This window comes from Bombus vancouverensis, chromosome 9 (assembly GCF_051014615.1).
Source record: "Bombus vancouverensis nearcticus chromosome 9, iyBomVanc1_principal, whole genome shotgun sequence".
Taxonomy (NCBI): Eukaryota; Metazoa; Arthropoda; class Insecta; order Hymenoptera; family Apidae; genus Bombus; species Bombus vancouverensis.
The window spans coordinates 11,692,541-11,708,642 of NC_134919.1; the positions used below are offsets into that span (position 1 = coordinate 11,692,541).

At 36.8% G+C, this 16,102-nt stretch overlaps 1 protein-coding gene across 1 annotated transcript in view; it reads left to right on the plus strand.

Annotated features, from left to right (window-relative positions):
* Positions 1-15,455, plus strand: part of LOC117163655 (uncharacterized) — a 159,268-nt gene extending 143,813 nt beyond the window's left edge. The window contains exons 2-3 of the mRNA XM_076621299.1: positions 10,698-10,786; positions 14,859-15,455. Coding sequence (XP_076477414.1) covers positions 10,729-10,786; positions 14,859-15,004 — 204 coding nt within the window. The 5' untranslated portion in view covers positions 10,698-10,728 and the 3' untranslated portion in view covers positions 15,005-15,455. The remainder of the gene's footprint in view (positions 1-10,697; positions 10,787-14,858) is intronic.
* Positions 15,456-16,102: the final 647 nt, after the last annotated feature.

Consider the following 16,102-nt stretch of genomic DNA (forward strand, 5'->3'; position numbering starts at 1 on the left):
GAAACGGAACGTGTATTGTCAGACACGTCCTGGAAGCAATACAACACGAACTATACCTCGGTCTCACTGAGAAACTGGTGAAATACGAGGGTAAAGAGGAAATGGATCGTCTATTGTCAGACACAGGTTGGCATTATAATGCAACACAGGCTGTAAGTCTCTGAAACTTTCCACGTACGTGCGTTATTTTCCAGCAGAGAATTAATGCTTTAAAGGAAGCTTGCACGAAATTTCGTTATTCTGTTTGACATACTCGGTTTAATCCTTTGGATATCGACTGGACTGACGTTGACTGATAGTAGTAAATCATTTTGCATCGTCAAAGAGCGATATTAAGCTTTTAATCGAGCTTCAGGAAATTATCGACCAATCCGTTTTGTGCTTATTTTACTATACGATACATTTGTAATTTCGTGTTTATCCTGTGCTTTTTTCTACCAAATAAATATTTGCGTTTGCGCGTAAACGTTAACTTTATTTTATTTTAGATTAGGTTCGCTCGTTGACACGTGCTTCATCGATAATGATATTCTGTTAGGTTTTTCACTTTTTCGCGTTTCAAGGGAATAATTGGTGAAAACGTCCCTGTAATTAAAGGATTAAGAGCTCGTTCAATTACCATGTCCATACGTTTATCGTTTACTGTTCTTTGTAAGAACAGTAAACGATCATTTTTATAATATCAAGTGTGATACGTTTAATTTATTCTAAAGATTGAAAGACGCCACTGTGAGAGAAAAATGTTATTTACATTTGGTTTTAATTACTGCAGCTTATTATTATTTATGCTTTGATTTATTTATTGTAAATTGTAGTATACATATTCATGGTTTAAATGCAGATTTATACTTTGAAATATTTATAAAGATATTCTGTATCGGGGTATGTTACAAATAATAATGGATTTAAAAGTAGTTCAATCAAGTCCGAGTATTTAATTTACCATTTCTCCGGAAGAATTTTCTGGTGGATTCACTCTGCAGAGGTAAAAATTTTTGAAACGCCAAGGAAACCTATAAATTACATTCAAAATGCTCGAAATATCGAAAGTTCTGTTAAAGTTCGTGAAGCTCGGATAGTTTCTAGTTTCAAAGTAGGGAAACTGCAAAGTTATAGCAACACCAACAGTGGAAATTTCACTTGAAAAATACTCGAGCTTTTTAAAATTAGCGTAACATAACGTTGGAAATGAAATATCTTCCTTTCAGATGCTTTCCAAGGAGCCCGAAAATTTTCCCAAACATTTCAAATCTATCTCTAAAAAATTATTCTACGGTCTCCAATTTTACTTGGAAAGTTTACGCTTTCGTGAATTTAAATGATGCCTGAAAATCGTTATCTGATATTAGAGTTAATCTACATTTCGTAGAACGTAGTAGTTGGATCGATATTTGAAATAATTTCAAACTTTTATTGTTTCACCAATTAAAAGTTTAAATTTCATTTTTTTTTTTTTTTACAGAGTATTAACGATCTAAGGTTTTATTATATTTTATCACGCACTACATCTTTGTGTTTTGTTTAATTTAAATTTTTTACGTGCTACAGGTGCAGTTCATGCATGTTCAAAAAAGTAGAAAATGTTGTGATGTATGGGATAATGAGGTACATGAGCTTATATGCTGTATGGAAAAATAATGTGCTGTGTGAAGTTGCGAATATGAAAGAATGCCTGGTCTAACACGTGTACACTAGAGATAAGAATTAAGAAACTAAAAGTTACGTACAAAGTGAGTCATACAATGAATTGTTAGTAAATATATTTACCTTTATATTTTTTCTTTTTTTTTTTTTTTTGAGTCAGACTTCGATGATATATGTTATACAGAAAATGTAGATTTTTTTACATCATAACTCCATTATATGGGCTCAAACATAGATCATCAATAATCTCTTATACCATCAATCTGTCGGTATACCAAGCAGACCTAAAAAAAAACGAATTATTGCCAGCAGAAAGGCTGCCTCGATCCAAAAATAAAATTCTATGGCCTAAAAACTGGCCTATTGGGCAATCCCCAAGGATGCCGATTCACGCGATCCAACTCCATTTCCGAACATTCTCTACCTCTGACCTATTATTTCCACAAACGAAAATCCAAAAGAACTGAATCCAAAACTAAATCTTGAAACTTTTCTCAAATCCTTAAAATACCATCTGAAGAACCTGATCCAAGTTTGACCCATTTTCCTAGACATTGCTCGTCCCTAATCTGTACACTCAGCCTGTCCAAAATCCAAAAAACATTATCAATCAGGAACAAAAATATCATCTCAGCTCAAATTAGTTCTCGAACTTTACCTAAACCAGCAAATTATGTACCTTAATCTACCACTCACCCAATCTATCAATTCTAAAAAAAGAGCAATTTCAAAGAAACTACTTCAACCTAAAAACCAAACTCTTTTCTTAGGAAAGACGCTATTCTAAGGATTTCCGACTAAGCAATCGAACCTCCTCTACGAAGGTTTTCCAACCTATCGGTCACACCGTTCAGGTTAAAAAAGGCTAACGACCATAAAAAAATCTCCACGTAAAAGCAAATATCCAAAGTTTTTCTAGAACCCCGTAGGATCTCGATCCACGGAATCTGAAACCTCGTTTCCAAAGGTTCTCCACTCCCAACCCATCAATCATCTCACCGAGGTTTAAAAAAAGACAAGAAGACAAAACTAGACCTCTCAACTCGTGCCAAACCCTTCAAAACTTTCGTCTGTATCTGTATCCATGTAATCAAATTCCCTTCTAAAGAGTTTCCAATCTATCACTCGCACTATTTTTAGGTCTAAGAATATTGACTACCATCATCGATGGAATCTGCACTTAAAACTAAACCTGCAAACTTTCCTAAACTCCTCAAAACACTTATCCCATAGGATTTCGACCCACGCTATCCCAAATCCCCTTTGCAAGGAATTTCCACTCTTAACTCACAAATCATCTCGGTCAGGTTCAAAAGAAAATCCAAGCAGCACCAGTCGAAAGCTATTTCGTTCGAAAAATAGACCTGCCAATGTTGGCAAACGCTTCGAAACTCTTATCGGATCTGTATCCACGTAATCAAATTTCTTTGCTAAAGAGCTTTCGACCTATCATTCGCAGTATTTAGATCTACGAACTACTTAGCATCCAAGAACTAAGTACTATTATGAAGAAAATCTGGACTTAAAACTAAACCTGCAAACTTTCCTAAACTCCTCGAAACACTTATCCCATAGGATTTCGATCCACGCGGTCTCAAATCCCCTTTCCAAGGATTTTCCGCTCCTAACCCATCAATCATCTCACGAAGGTCTTAAAAAGAGCCAAGCACCACCATCGAAAGCTATTTCGTGAGGAAAATGGACCCCCCAAGTGTTGACGAGAGCTTCGAAACTCTCGTCGGTTCTGTATCCACGTAATCAATTTCCCTTTCTGAGGACTCGGTGCAGCATCCGCCGTGCCAACGTCGCCCCAATTCCGGCCGACTCTATTCCAACGCGTATATAATTATACTCGCGAGGCAGCGACAACGCCTTATTTCCCCCGGTTCGATTCGAAACGGCTTCTCATTATCGATTTCCATTGCTGCCGAAACAGATGACGAGCGCCGCGCTAACAGGCGACGATATCGACGCCTGCCGACACGACAATAGGCCTCGTGCCGCCACCCAGGAAGACGTCCGACTCGCAAAACGCCGCGACGACCGCCAGTTTCTCGCGTAATTGCGACAAAACAAAAGGGCGGCTAAACGCGTGTTGAAAACGCGGCTATCGTACACGCGCGTCACACGCCGCGCGGTCTTCCACAGGGTGAAGAGGACAGAAAGCGAGGGACTCGGGTAACTTGTTGCGTCGGTGTACCAGTCGCAGAACGTACAGTACCGACAACGCTTCTGCCTGCGTGGTATTCTTTTCTCACCGATGACAGAGAGTAGCTGCCAACGGCTCGCTGTTTCCTCGAAAACTGGGCGACGAACGAGAAGCGGAATCGAACTCGATTAAAGCACTGATTGGATTCTTGGCCACCGTGAAAGCGCCAACTTGCTCGCTCCAGGCTTTACGAAAGAACGTTGGTCGTGGAGGTGAGTGAAGAAAGAGGAAATGGTTAGGGGGGATTTTCTTTTGGTCTTCGGATCGCTGAAGTCGTAGCGGAGCACCCTATCTGATTGGATGTATTGTTGCGGTGACCAGAGGTTTGGGAATTTAAGAAATTGAAGGATTAAAGGGTCCAAACGATGGGTCGTGGGTCTTTTGTCCTTCGGATCGTTAGAAACGAAGAATCTGCTTTTTAACGCCACGAGGTTTCCCATTCTCTTTTACGAGCGTCATAATCGTTGAAATAACGAAGAGGACTTTTTTTTATTTATCAGCAAAAACGTGCAAGAGTTATTCCAACGAATGGCAGACCACCATGTGAAAGATATTGTTATTTTACGATAAAATCGAAAGCTTCGTTGTTTCTTTTCCAACGTATATTCTCGTCGATAAGGATTCGGCAAGTTTTATCGTAAACAAATATCGATCGTTCAAAGTCACCGATAAGGAGGCTACGAATAATTTTCAAAATAAAACCACCTCCATCCGCAATTCTTGCAATAGTTTTTACAAGTGTGCTTTTATGTGCAGTATATCGACTTGTATGAACGCGGAGTTTCGATTAATAGTCATCATCTCTGGTAATTTGCGTTAATTATCACGTTCCCCAGAACGAGATCACCAGGTACTCCCAGTATTTACGAACGTGGCTGTGTGTTGGGTATTTGGTTATCGCGGTTAGCAGTTTCCCGACTCGGTAGTGGGGACTTTTGCTTGGGTTGTTTATTGGTAGAAGCGTAAGTTGTAGCTGCGTGTGAAAAATGAATATAATTAATCATGGAATGTTGTAGATATCTGGTCGAGTATTTGTTACTTTTCCGATTGCTTTGACAAATGCACATTATGCTACTTTGACATGTTGTGCTACAAATTGTGATTTAAAGCGCTGTCATCAGAATTTATATGGTTGCACATGCAGCTAGTGTATTTATTGGAAATGGTATTCAAGTTATTTTTGGCTCTCATGGCAACCCGAGAATAAGAAGAGAACTAGAACGCAGAAAATCGACCGAGTTTTATACTTTTAAGAGAAGATTAAAATTTTTTGTTTTGGATAAACAAGATTGAAAACGTGTCTCTTGAGATTTAGAAGAAAAATTTCCAATTCATAGAATAATTTTATTTGCTGGCCAATTTAAAAAGAACATTTAATTCGTGTTTATCTTAAAAAATATCGACAAAACGTTATCGTTAAAAACGTTAATGTTATTTGTCGGTGTTTAATCGTTCGGGTCTTCTACAGTTGAAGATTCATCGATAGATCGTGGTAATAAAAATTCGCGCTTGAAAATACAGTCGAGTGGCCTATAGTTGAACGTTCATGTTATTAGTAACTCAACGAAAGAAACAGAAAAGGAAAAAGCAGCTTATATGTCATTACAAAAGCCATTGGAAAAAGAGTAGAAGAAGTCAGGTCGTACAGATCCTGCACGTGTTTTATGCATTTGAATTCCCCAATTCTCTTCTAAGTTTCCATTCGCCATTACGTAATTAATCTTCGACTCTTTCGCAAACTCTGTGTTCGATTTGGCTGAACTTTCCTCTCGTAGAACTTACAAATCACCCGTTCTCGCTATAAATGGAACGAAGAGGGAAACTCTTGCATAGATCTAATTGGGGGCCTTCCAAGAAGAAGCCTTGTAAGCTATGCAAGCCATTAAGTTTGCAAAGTTACGAGCTCCAGTGTACATAGAGAGGTTGGATGAAATAATAGAAGCACCTCATACGTGTCATATACGTCATAAATGAATGTACATTGACCGTAATGCGAAAAAGAACATTGGAAACTTTGAAGCCAACGTTTCGAACATTCACTGAATTTTTATTGAAATAATTCGTTTCTTCAAAGTGAATTTGTAATATTGGAGATTATCCGATTGAAGATGAATTTTCATATTTCTATACCTTTATTTCTTAATTTTCATATTTTGCTATTTTACAAAAGTTTATTGGATAACGTTATATGAATGGACTATAAAAAACATATTGAATACGATACGAAAATCAGAGGGAAGAAATATATGATCCAAGTTGACTTCTGTACATTGTTCTCTGACTTTAACGCCATCATCAAGAAGGGGGACTTGATATAACGTAATTGAAAAGCAGAACAACGTCGATACCAAAATGCAAGAACTTTTTAAGTAGACGATAAATTCACGATAACTTTCCTGATCAAAAATTTCCCGAATCTTTTTAATATCCCGGGCGAGACGAAGAGTACAAGTGTAAGAAGTCCAGAAATTTTCCCTTATTCTACCCGTTGGGCACAATGTTCCATGAATCTTCGACTAATCCCACGTCTTTTGTCCTGCCATACCACAATTCTCATTTATACAAAGCGCTTGATCTTTTCCTATTCGATTTTTCATACAGTGTCCCGCGAATCCCCAATTAATTTCGCCTTATCCCCCCATATTACGATTCTCAATTACAAATTCACAAGCTTAATTTCTGCCTATTCGACCGATCCGGCCTTCCTTCTCTTTAGATGGCAATTTTTCTTCGATCAATCGACTGGTACGGTCAACAATTTCCAAGTAATTCGCGTGGAACTAGGATCACCGTGTATGTTCGTGCAATCGGCGATGAGAGCAACTGTTTCTCTGTTCTCGTCGATAACACGCTTTCGGAGGGAGGAAAGGCATCTTATGAAAGGGAGCGTTTCGTTAAATCGATTCGTGCCAAGCATACACACCGGCCCGGCCACTATCTCCTGCTTTGTCCAGAAAATTGGCTCGCGCTAACGCCGCGAGTTAAACTTCAAATTAAACAGCTCAGTCTCTCGAATAGAATGGCGTGAATTTTGCAAAGCGGAAAGACTGTCGTTGGAATCGATTCAACGGAGAGATTAGACGTAGAGAAAAGAGTTAAAGTGGCACTCTTGTCTCTTGTACGTGGAAGTGTACAGGGTGTCCTAGTAATCACGGTATAATCAGCAAGACGATAGAATACATTTTTCTTTCTTTTTTCTTTTTCGAGAGAATCGGCTGTGAAAATTCGTAGAAGAAATCTGTCAAATAGTTGGAATTAAACACCGTTGCTGTTTCGAATAAATTCGAGTGATTTTGCAAAGCAGACAGACTACCGTTGGAACAGGATCAACGGAGGAATTAGATGCACAGAGGGAAGTGGCGCTCTTATCTTTTGTGAAAATATACAAACTGTGCCGGTAATCACGGTATAGTCGGCAAAACGACGATTCGACGTGAAAAAATAAATGGAAGATGTAGAATAAATATTTTTTCAGCCGATGCTTCGATTATCGAGCGAATCGAGTCTGAATATTTGGCAAATATAGCTCGCATTAAACAACTAACTGTCCCGAATAAATTCGCGTGAATTTTACAAAGCAGAAGAAAGACCGGCGTTGGGACAAAATCAACGGACGAATTACGTGTACGGAGAAAGGAATTAAAGTGGCCCTTTTATCTCTCATGAACGGTGAGTCCAAGATGTAAAACGAATATTTTTCCGAATTTTCGACGCCTCGTTTTCGAGAAAATCGAATTTAAAAATTGGCCAAACATGGTCTGACTTGGTTAATTTTTTTTCAATATTGTCAACGAATTTTTTTTCTTAGCATTAATTATGCTAAAAATAATCTTCGCGTTCCGTCTATTGTGTAAATAATGCCGGAACGCAAAAAAGAAAGATCTAAAATATTCAAAAGAAAAATGAAAAGAGGAGTTTTTAATATAACTTTCTAACAAAGCATTAAATCGCCGTTTGTATAACATTTTTTTCTTGATTATAGCTATCTATATCGTACAACAGGATCTCATCTGTATTATAAAATGTATTAATAAAATTTGGTTATTAAACTCTGGGACACATTGTATACGTGTACAGTGGTCGCTCTTTGTTTGTATATATATACGCGAAAATGTATTGACCCGTTGTTTTCTGCGGTTACGGAAGAATTTAAATCGAGTAATTTGCGCCGTGTTAAAGAAGACAACTTTATTTGCAATGAAAAAACCGTTTAAGTAGCTGGTTCACTATTTTCAAGTAGATAGAGAGAGGCGGTAAACTTTTTTGCATTGATCCGTTTAATGTTAGACGTTGTAAGACTTTGTAACGCGATTTTTAAACTTTACAACTATAACGTTTGGATGATGAAATGGTCTGCCTGATTAAAGATGGTTTAAAACGAAGATCATTGAGAACTTTCGCCACCGAAACTTCAAACTTCCAATATTTAGGTCACATACATACACACACGCGAGAATGGAAATTTAATATTATCCACCTCGTTTCTTAATTTTAAAGTTTTAATGTAGAAGATATAATATATAACAAATTAAACTAACTTAACTTAATATAGAAGACATAATATATAACAAATTAAACTAACAATGTTTTAAGTACTTGATGACAAATTGTTCACCTAGTATACTTGATAATCATATAGCTATCTGTATTTATAATTATGAAATAGAGTGATACTGAATAGAGTTAATTATAGAATACAACTGTATTGATAGAACTACGTTTATTATGTTATACCACTCGTAGAACTAATTAATACAGCTACATATAGAATTATAAATAACTGATATTCCATTATTTGTATAATAGAAAATCAATGCCAATTTTTATAAATGTTTCTAAACGTGAAACACGAATATTTATGAACATGAAATTCGCGTAGAAACGACAAACAAACGTTTACAATTGCTAAATATTTTTTTAAGAAAAATATTATCGATGAAAATATTACCGAATAAAATTTGTCTGTTTTTAATAAATGTCAGTGTTCCTGAATTTTCCAGAATTTTCGTCCGACACGTATTTCTCCTGTACCTCACTTCTGTATTATTTAACCGCTTCCATTTGCTGCTAACTCACTACTTAATCATTTATCAAATGCTTCAATTGTGTAACAGTGAGGCACTGCATGCGCTACGATAACGACAGAATAAAATAAACAACAATTTCAAAATCGTATCGCATTAACTCGTTCACAGATGTTCGCCCATTCGACGTTCCGATTATTTGTTTACGCTTAATTTAACAATTAATAATTCGAGCGAATAAACATTCCCCTCGTGATTAAACGAATTTTAACGCGACGCGAGAAAACTTGATCGAACAATTCATTTAATCAGGAAGTCAGTCCGATCGGATATGTGTATTCGTTCTCGTTGCTTGCACTTTAAATGTATTCGTCCCAGGCCGTCAGCTTCGTCGGTAACATCGAAACAGTCCATTAATATAAGTGAAAACGGAATTTAATGCGGAAGAAAGGCCTCGCAACGTGTCGTTTCTTACCATTATCGACTTTTGTTTCACTCGTTTGCAACGGACGATAGCCTCAGCCCGTTGTTTTGACTCCGATCGATCGACGTGTTGTAGCTGCCCATTACTTAAGATTGCCAATCCATTAAGTGAAGAAGCTTCGACGATAGACGGTGATCGTGAAAAAAAAAGGAGATACGAAAGTTGGAGGAAATTTATGGTAAAAGTGAAACAATTGTCCTTGAGATAGATCTTTATACAGGGAGTGGCCGAACAACATACGAACACAACGTACGAACGAGCATCAAGTGATTCCTTGCTTAGTTTTCAAAAAAAACTGACACTGGAAACTTTGATAGGTCACTGCTTGGCATTGATAGTGGCATTGATAACTTAACAAGTGTAAATTTTAAGGGAGAGACATTTTAAGCTAGTGTTTTTTTTTCTAAAACTAAGGCTAGTAACATAAATAATAATTTTGCTTTCTCACACAAAACTGATGGAATTGTAAATATATCTTGATATTTTTTACATGATAAAAATAGAAACACAGCGTATACCTTCCATTCGATGAAAGAAAATTGAAAATTTGCTGAGTCGTGCCGCTAATCAACGCCAAGCAACGAAATGCGAATTTCCCTAGTTACCGATTACGCACGCGTTAACACGAGACAATCGAAAGGAGGTTATTCTTCTTGTGAAAATAGGCGAAAAACGTGGAATACAATTTTTCCGATTCAGACATCATTTTCAAAAAAATACGATTTGTTCGTGTTTTATTAATAATCGGTCTAATACACGCGGGTAGAAGTACAAAATACCGATAAACAACCCACCAAATTGGAAGAGAACGTAACTATCATTAAATTTCAATAAACACGATCTCAAAGAAGCTCCAGACGTAATTTTTTAAAAAACAAATTTCTTCGAACTTGTTTGGAAACATACCGAAAGATTTTATTATATAAACATGTTTGGCTCGCTTTTTCGCGTATTACGCAACGCACGAAAGTAAATAAAACGCCCATAAGCAATGCAGTAAATAAGAAACGATGGCATCGTTAGGTTTCAATGGACGCATACGCAAAAGCTTGCGAATACAATTTTCTTGAAAAATTCCCCACTAAAAATCTCTATCCGACATTTCCGTTTCGCTCTTTTTCCACGGAACAGCGAAATAAATAAAAAAGCCACAGCTACCAATAGTCCCAGCTATAAAATTATGTATATCACGTTTGGGGACATTTGTCTTTTCCCCTAGAAACCGCAACAGCTGGCACAAGAACCGATTTATCGCGCTGTCCTGCTACATTTTTTGTCAGAAAATTCTAAAAGCACGGAAGAACTAGAAAACATGAGTTGACGTTTTCTCTTGCAGGTTTCTGGCCGACAAGTGAAACAACGGAAAAATGCCTGTGGGAGGACGAGTCGCTGGCAAAGTTGGGATTTACAGCTCCCATTATAATGGTAATGTAAGCAGGGATATTGGATCGTTACGTGTTACTCTCGCGTGATATGTATCTGCGTTTCCGGCGTGCAGGCTTTCACGTTATTTATTAACATTCGTTAATAAACGATAAATGACGATCGTTCGATATTTGCGTACGCGCCACAGTCGGATGATATGATACGGATAATAACGAAACGAGACGTGAAAAACTCTTTGCTCGTCTCGAAGTATATATCGACTTCGATGAACAATAAATTACACGGCAATTCGAAATGTATTTCAACGATACATCGCCCACAACGCACGATCGTTCCGTTTTGTACGTTTTAATTGGTTTCGTCGAGAATATAGGGCGTATATTTTTAATATAGTTCTGAAATGGACTTTCCAATAAGTACATAGCTTGTTTTCTACACCTACATTTTATGTTGTATGTGATCTCGTAGAAATAACAGGTCGGTGCACGTGTCGTGTCATTTTTGGAATGAAGCTTTAACCACACTTGGCTTATTCGGAACGTGATATACAGTGACTCGCCGAATTATTTGAACACTTACGACGGAAAATTTTTTTAAATGTAACGAGATGTATTATAAAATGTATTACAAATTGCTTGACCTTTGCCAATGATGTGTTTGCTCAATTCGTGGTCCAATTTCCATCCAAATATGGATTAACTTTAAGTTCAAACTTCGAAGAAGATGCGATATTTCAGATGAGCCAACTTTGATAACATGCAGATTAAAAATGGAAAGACACTCAACGATTTACGTGCAAATCGAAAATGAGATAAGTCTTTGTATCGGTGAGAGAATGATGTCTAGTTGCAACGTGATTAGAATTCAAGCGTTACATTCTGATAGACGATCTTTATCGTATAAACGTGCACATGTCGAAGTTAAAATAAGTAGATAATAGAGTAGAAATTTTATATTTTGCATAACGCTCTCTTATAGCGTTCTGCTTTTATTATCTTTCGCGTGCATTCTGTAAAATGTAGAAGTCGTTTAATTATTAATTAAAATTCCTGCTGTAACGCTCTGTCGAAGTTTGGATCGTTAAAAATTTCAGGCTGTGCAAGCTTAAAGGTGATATTCCTGAAGGAAATGTCATCTCAATGGTTGAGATCAAATTTTCTTAAATAAGACAATTATTACTTATTACTCATCTTGTATGCGTAACCGGAAGTCGGCACAAAGCCGGAAGACAGACGGAAATAAAAAGACGAATAAAAAGTTATTATTTATTATCTGTAAAACTCGATTTTTATAAAAATGATGTTATTTAATTTAAAAGAAAAAAGTATATCATTTTTTTAATTAAAAATAACTATTATCGTTCTTTGTGATGTATTATTTGTAAACTATTATCTACTTATTTCATGTACCATTTATAAAATTTGTAAAACTTCTTTGACGTGCAATAATTCAATAGCAAACTCGAACGAAATTCACGAAACGGATAAATCTACCAATACGAACGTTCTAACGTCCAATACACGTTCGATACAGAATAAGATAACAATATCTTTGCACTGCAACAAAGATAACTGAAACACCATTGCAACAGTTCGAAATCGAATGTTCAGTACACTAAGACCACAATTTCCATATTGTACAGTCAATATGACGAAAAGTACAATTTCAACAACTTCAACCCGAATGGCCGGTACATCAATCGAAACTTTAACCACAACCCTGATGGCCACCGTAGACGGTCTAGTAGCAAGTAACAAGTATCAAAAAGGATTTGCAAACGCGTTTGTGCATAGAATACGTAATACTAAGTTTAAATGTGGAGTACACTGGTTACAGCCTTCGTAACTTTGATTTAGATATCATCGATGCGGCTCTGTACGTTGTAACAAGCTTCACCATAGCACTCAATAACCCATACACTGTATCAACTCATGCATACAGACAAAAAGTAATTATGCAATTAGTATGCGACAGAATGTCTCTTTGACGGTATAATTACGGCTTTAATTCCTTCAATATAATCTTATAACGGCGTCAAAGTATTGTTATAACATTCGTGTGTTTCTTCCTGATTTTTATGCACATTTCATTCAATCAATTATAGCGTTCAATTGAATTACTCCCTCTATAATTTGATTATTTGTAGAAAACTTTACAAGCAGTGTTCCTTTTAAGTCAAAGTAATATTAGGTTGTCCGAAAAGTTTCTTTCGTTTCATAAGGAAGTAGTAGATGCACAGGATTTTTTGTTTTATATTATTTTATTGAATTATGTTTGATCCATTTTATTCTGTTACTACAAAATGAATCATACATAAATCTATAAAATAATATAAAATGAAAAATGTTATGCACCTATCATTTCACTTATGAAACGAAAGAAACTTTTGGGACGACCTAATACAAGACTTTTGGTTTTAATGGGCCAGTGACCATCGGAATGGGGACTATACTGACCCATACGTGGGAAATTAAGTCGTTTAATAGCAGAACACACGAGCAATAGATCACAAATATTTATATAAATTCATATTTTTACGAATAGAATACGTTCCATCTACTATACTAATTCTATAGATTTCCAGCTCGTTAAATATTCTACAAACATTTTATACATTCTTGTATCTTGAAATCTTCCATAAAGATTTTATACACTTTTAAACCCTTTAAATTCCCCGTGAATATATAGAACAATTATCCAATGTCCGACTTCAAATTGCACGAACACTGAATAATCAACCACCATAAAATTGTTCGATTTCGCTTCTACATATAAATCGTTCGCATAGAGTACACGTTATTTCTTAAATCTGCCTCAGAATTTGCACATTATTTTTTAAACTTACCTTAACACAGCGGTTCTTAATCTTTCGTTTACCACGAACCTCCATCAAATAAACGTATCGTTGTCACGAACACCCCCATGACTCGGTTCAAAAGTTAAATCCTTATGTGCCAAGTGTGTATATCTGAAACATTGATCGACTGCTCATCGACAACCTTTTTCGAGAGAAAAGTTTCATTAGAAATAATCAAGCACGAATGTTAAATATTTTATATATAAATATTTTATGTACAATAATAATAATATAATAATCGGATCTCCTTTGTTCCATACATTCGCAATGTAATAAACATATCCAAGACAAACTACGAGCCTAATAGTTATATTAATCGTATATATAAGCAGACCAACCCACTCGCCCATCAGTTACACTTTTTCTGCAAATCGTTGCCCACGTTTAAAAAACATTCCAAAAACGCTTTACATTCACATCCACTTCCGCATCGTTTAACTTTTGATCGATTGACTCGCGATTAATGTCATACTTTTATTATACGTCGAAATATGTTCGCTAGTGTGGTAATATTTTTCTTAAATAATTATCAAAATATAGTTCAAATATGTGCGCTTATATTGATTATAGCTAAACCAAACGTCGTTACTCGAAATGAATAAATAAATAAATAAATAAATAACTTGCGTGTGCGAGGGTTTCATGGTCTTTCAAAAATGCACAGGCCACGGGTTAAGAACCGCTGTCTTAAAATTTATCGCTATATCATCTCTATACAGGGTGGTTGGTAACTGATGGTACAAGCGGAAAGGGGGTGATTCTAAGCGAAAAAAGAAGTCGAAAATATAGAATAAAAATTTTTTTTTATTTAATTTTTCCATCGAGACAACGATCTACAATGAGATCCATTATAACGTACCGCACGCGTACCGAGCGAAAATTCAAAGTCGATTTTCTGGAAAACAATTCCTCAAACGAAAAATTTTTATTCCATATTTTCGACTTCTTTTTTCGCGTAGAATCACCCCCTTTCCGCTTGTACCACCAGTTACCAACCACCCTGTATATCATTTTCATGCAATAAACGAACTCGTGAAAATTTGAGTAATTTGAGGAATTTTTGAAAAAATTAAACATATATTCTGTACATACACATCCATATGCTGAAATTGTGGAATCCATAGGTTTAGCTTCTGAGAGACTCATACGTGACTCATAAATGAATCAAGAGCTTTAAAAGTGTGAACGTCATCCCACAGTAACGAAACCCTGGTGCAAGGTGTCGATTACAAGATAAATCCAGCATGCTTTCAGGAAAAGGCTACAGTGGTATTAACGAGGAGATCATGTGGATCAGCATCGGGATGGGGATCACGATCGCCGTACTGATCACCATTGCTCTGTGCTACATCGCCCGTGAGAAATGCCGGAAACGACACGAGGGCTACTACGCTTCCTGACGGACGCTGCCGCCGCCCTCGTGGGCCTCTTGGTCCTTCTCACCATCGACACCTGGCGTCTTTTTCAGCCCGACCACGTCGAGAGGTAAACCGAGGGCGTACTATATCACCGTATAACGCCGAGATCTGGTGACTAATACCTTGCTTTCGGCTCGAGCAAGCTGACGTTTCACCATGAACGAGAAATCGAACGACGACTCTCTTATCCCTCGACTTTTTTCATCTTTCCCCTCCCCATTCGTCCCTTTCCTTTCTTTTTTTACTTTTCCTGTATCCTTCGACTAGTCTCATCCCATTTAACAGACACAAGAAAAGAACATAACAAGTCGATCAATGTGCACCTGCGAATCTTCGTGCCACTCAATGGCTAGAAAGAAGTATTTTCGAAAATACGTAGACGATAAGTCCACGTTGTTCTACCAGTAATTTACTTTCAATCGTAACTAAGCAATATTTCATACTTACGGATATGGTATTCTCGAAGAGAAAAAACAAAGGAGGAAATACATCTCCATGATCGCTCAAAATTCTAGCGAACCGCGAATTTTCCAAGAAAATTAGAAGCTTGTCGTAGATTTGATATGGAAATTGAAAACCAAGTAAGAATATAACGTTGAGCTCGTGTAAGGTTAATTAAACAGCGTACTTCGAATTTCGATATCGCGCTGCGTATGAAATCCAAGATATGTAAGTTATCGTATCTTGCTGCTGCGACTTTTCGTTCGGTCCGTCTGTGCGCTAGTTCGTCGCGGAATAAACATCAGATTGCTCCTACCGAATCCTCGAATTTATCGAGTCGAAACTCGACCATGATTTATGGAGCGTGTGGAGTAATCGCTCGAAAGAAGAAGAAATCGGAGGGAAGCTCGCGTAATTCCGTTTGATCGACTGGATAATTAACCGAATTCCTTCCGTTGATGGCGTTGTTACAGGCAAATTTTAAGCACAGATTTCTATGCTTTATTGGAAATTCAAGGCTTTTTGGGTAATTGATTCGACAGAACGGACGTCGAAATTAATTCGACTTTGTTTGCGAGAACAGGTTTTGAAACTGGATCGTAATGAGATTGTTACGAAATCGGTTGCTATGTGATTTGG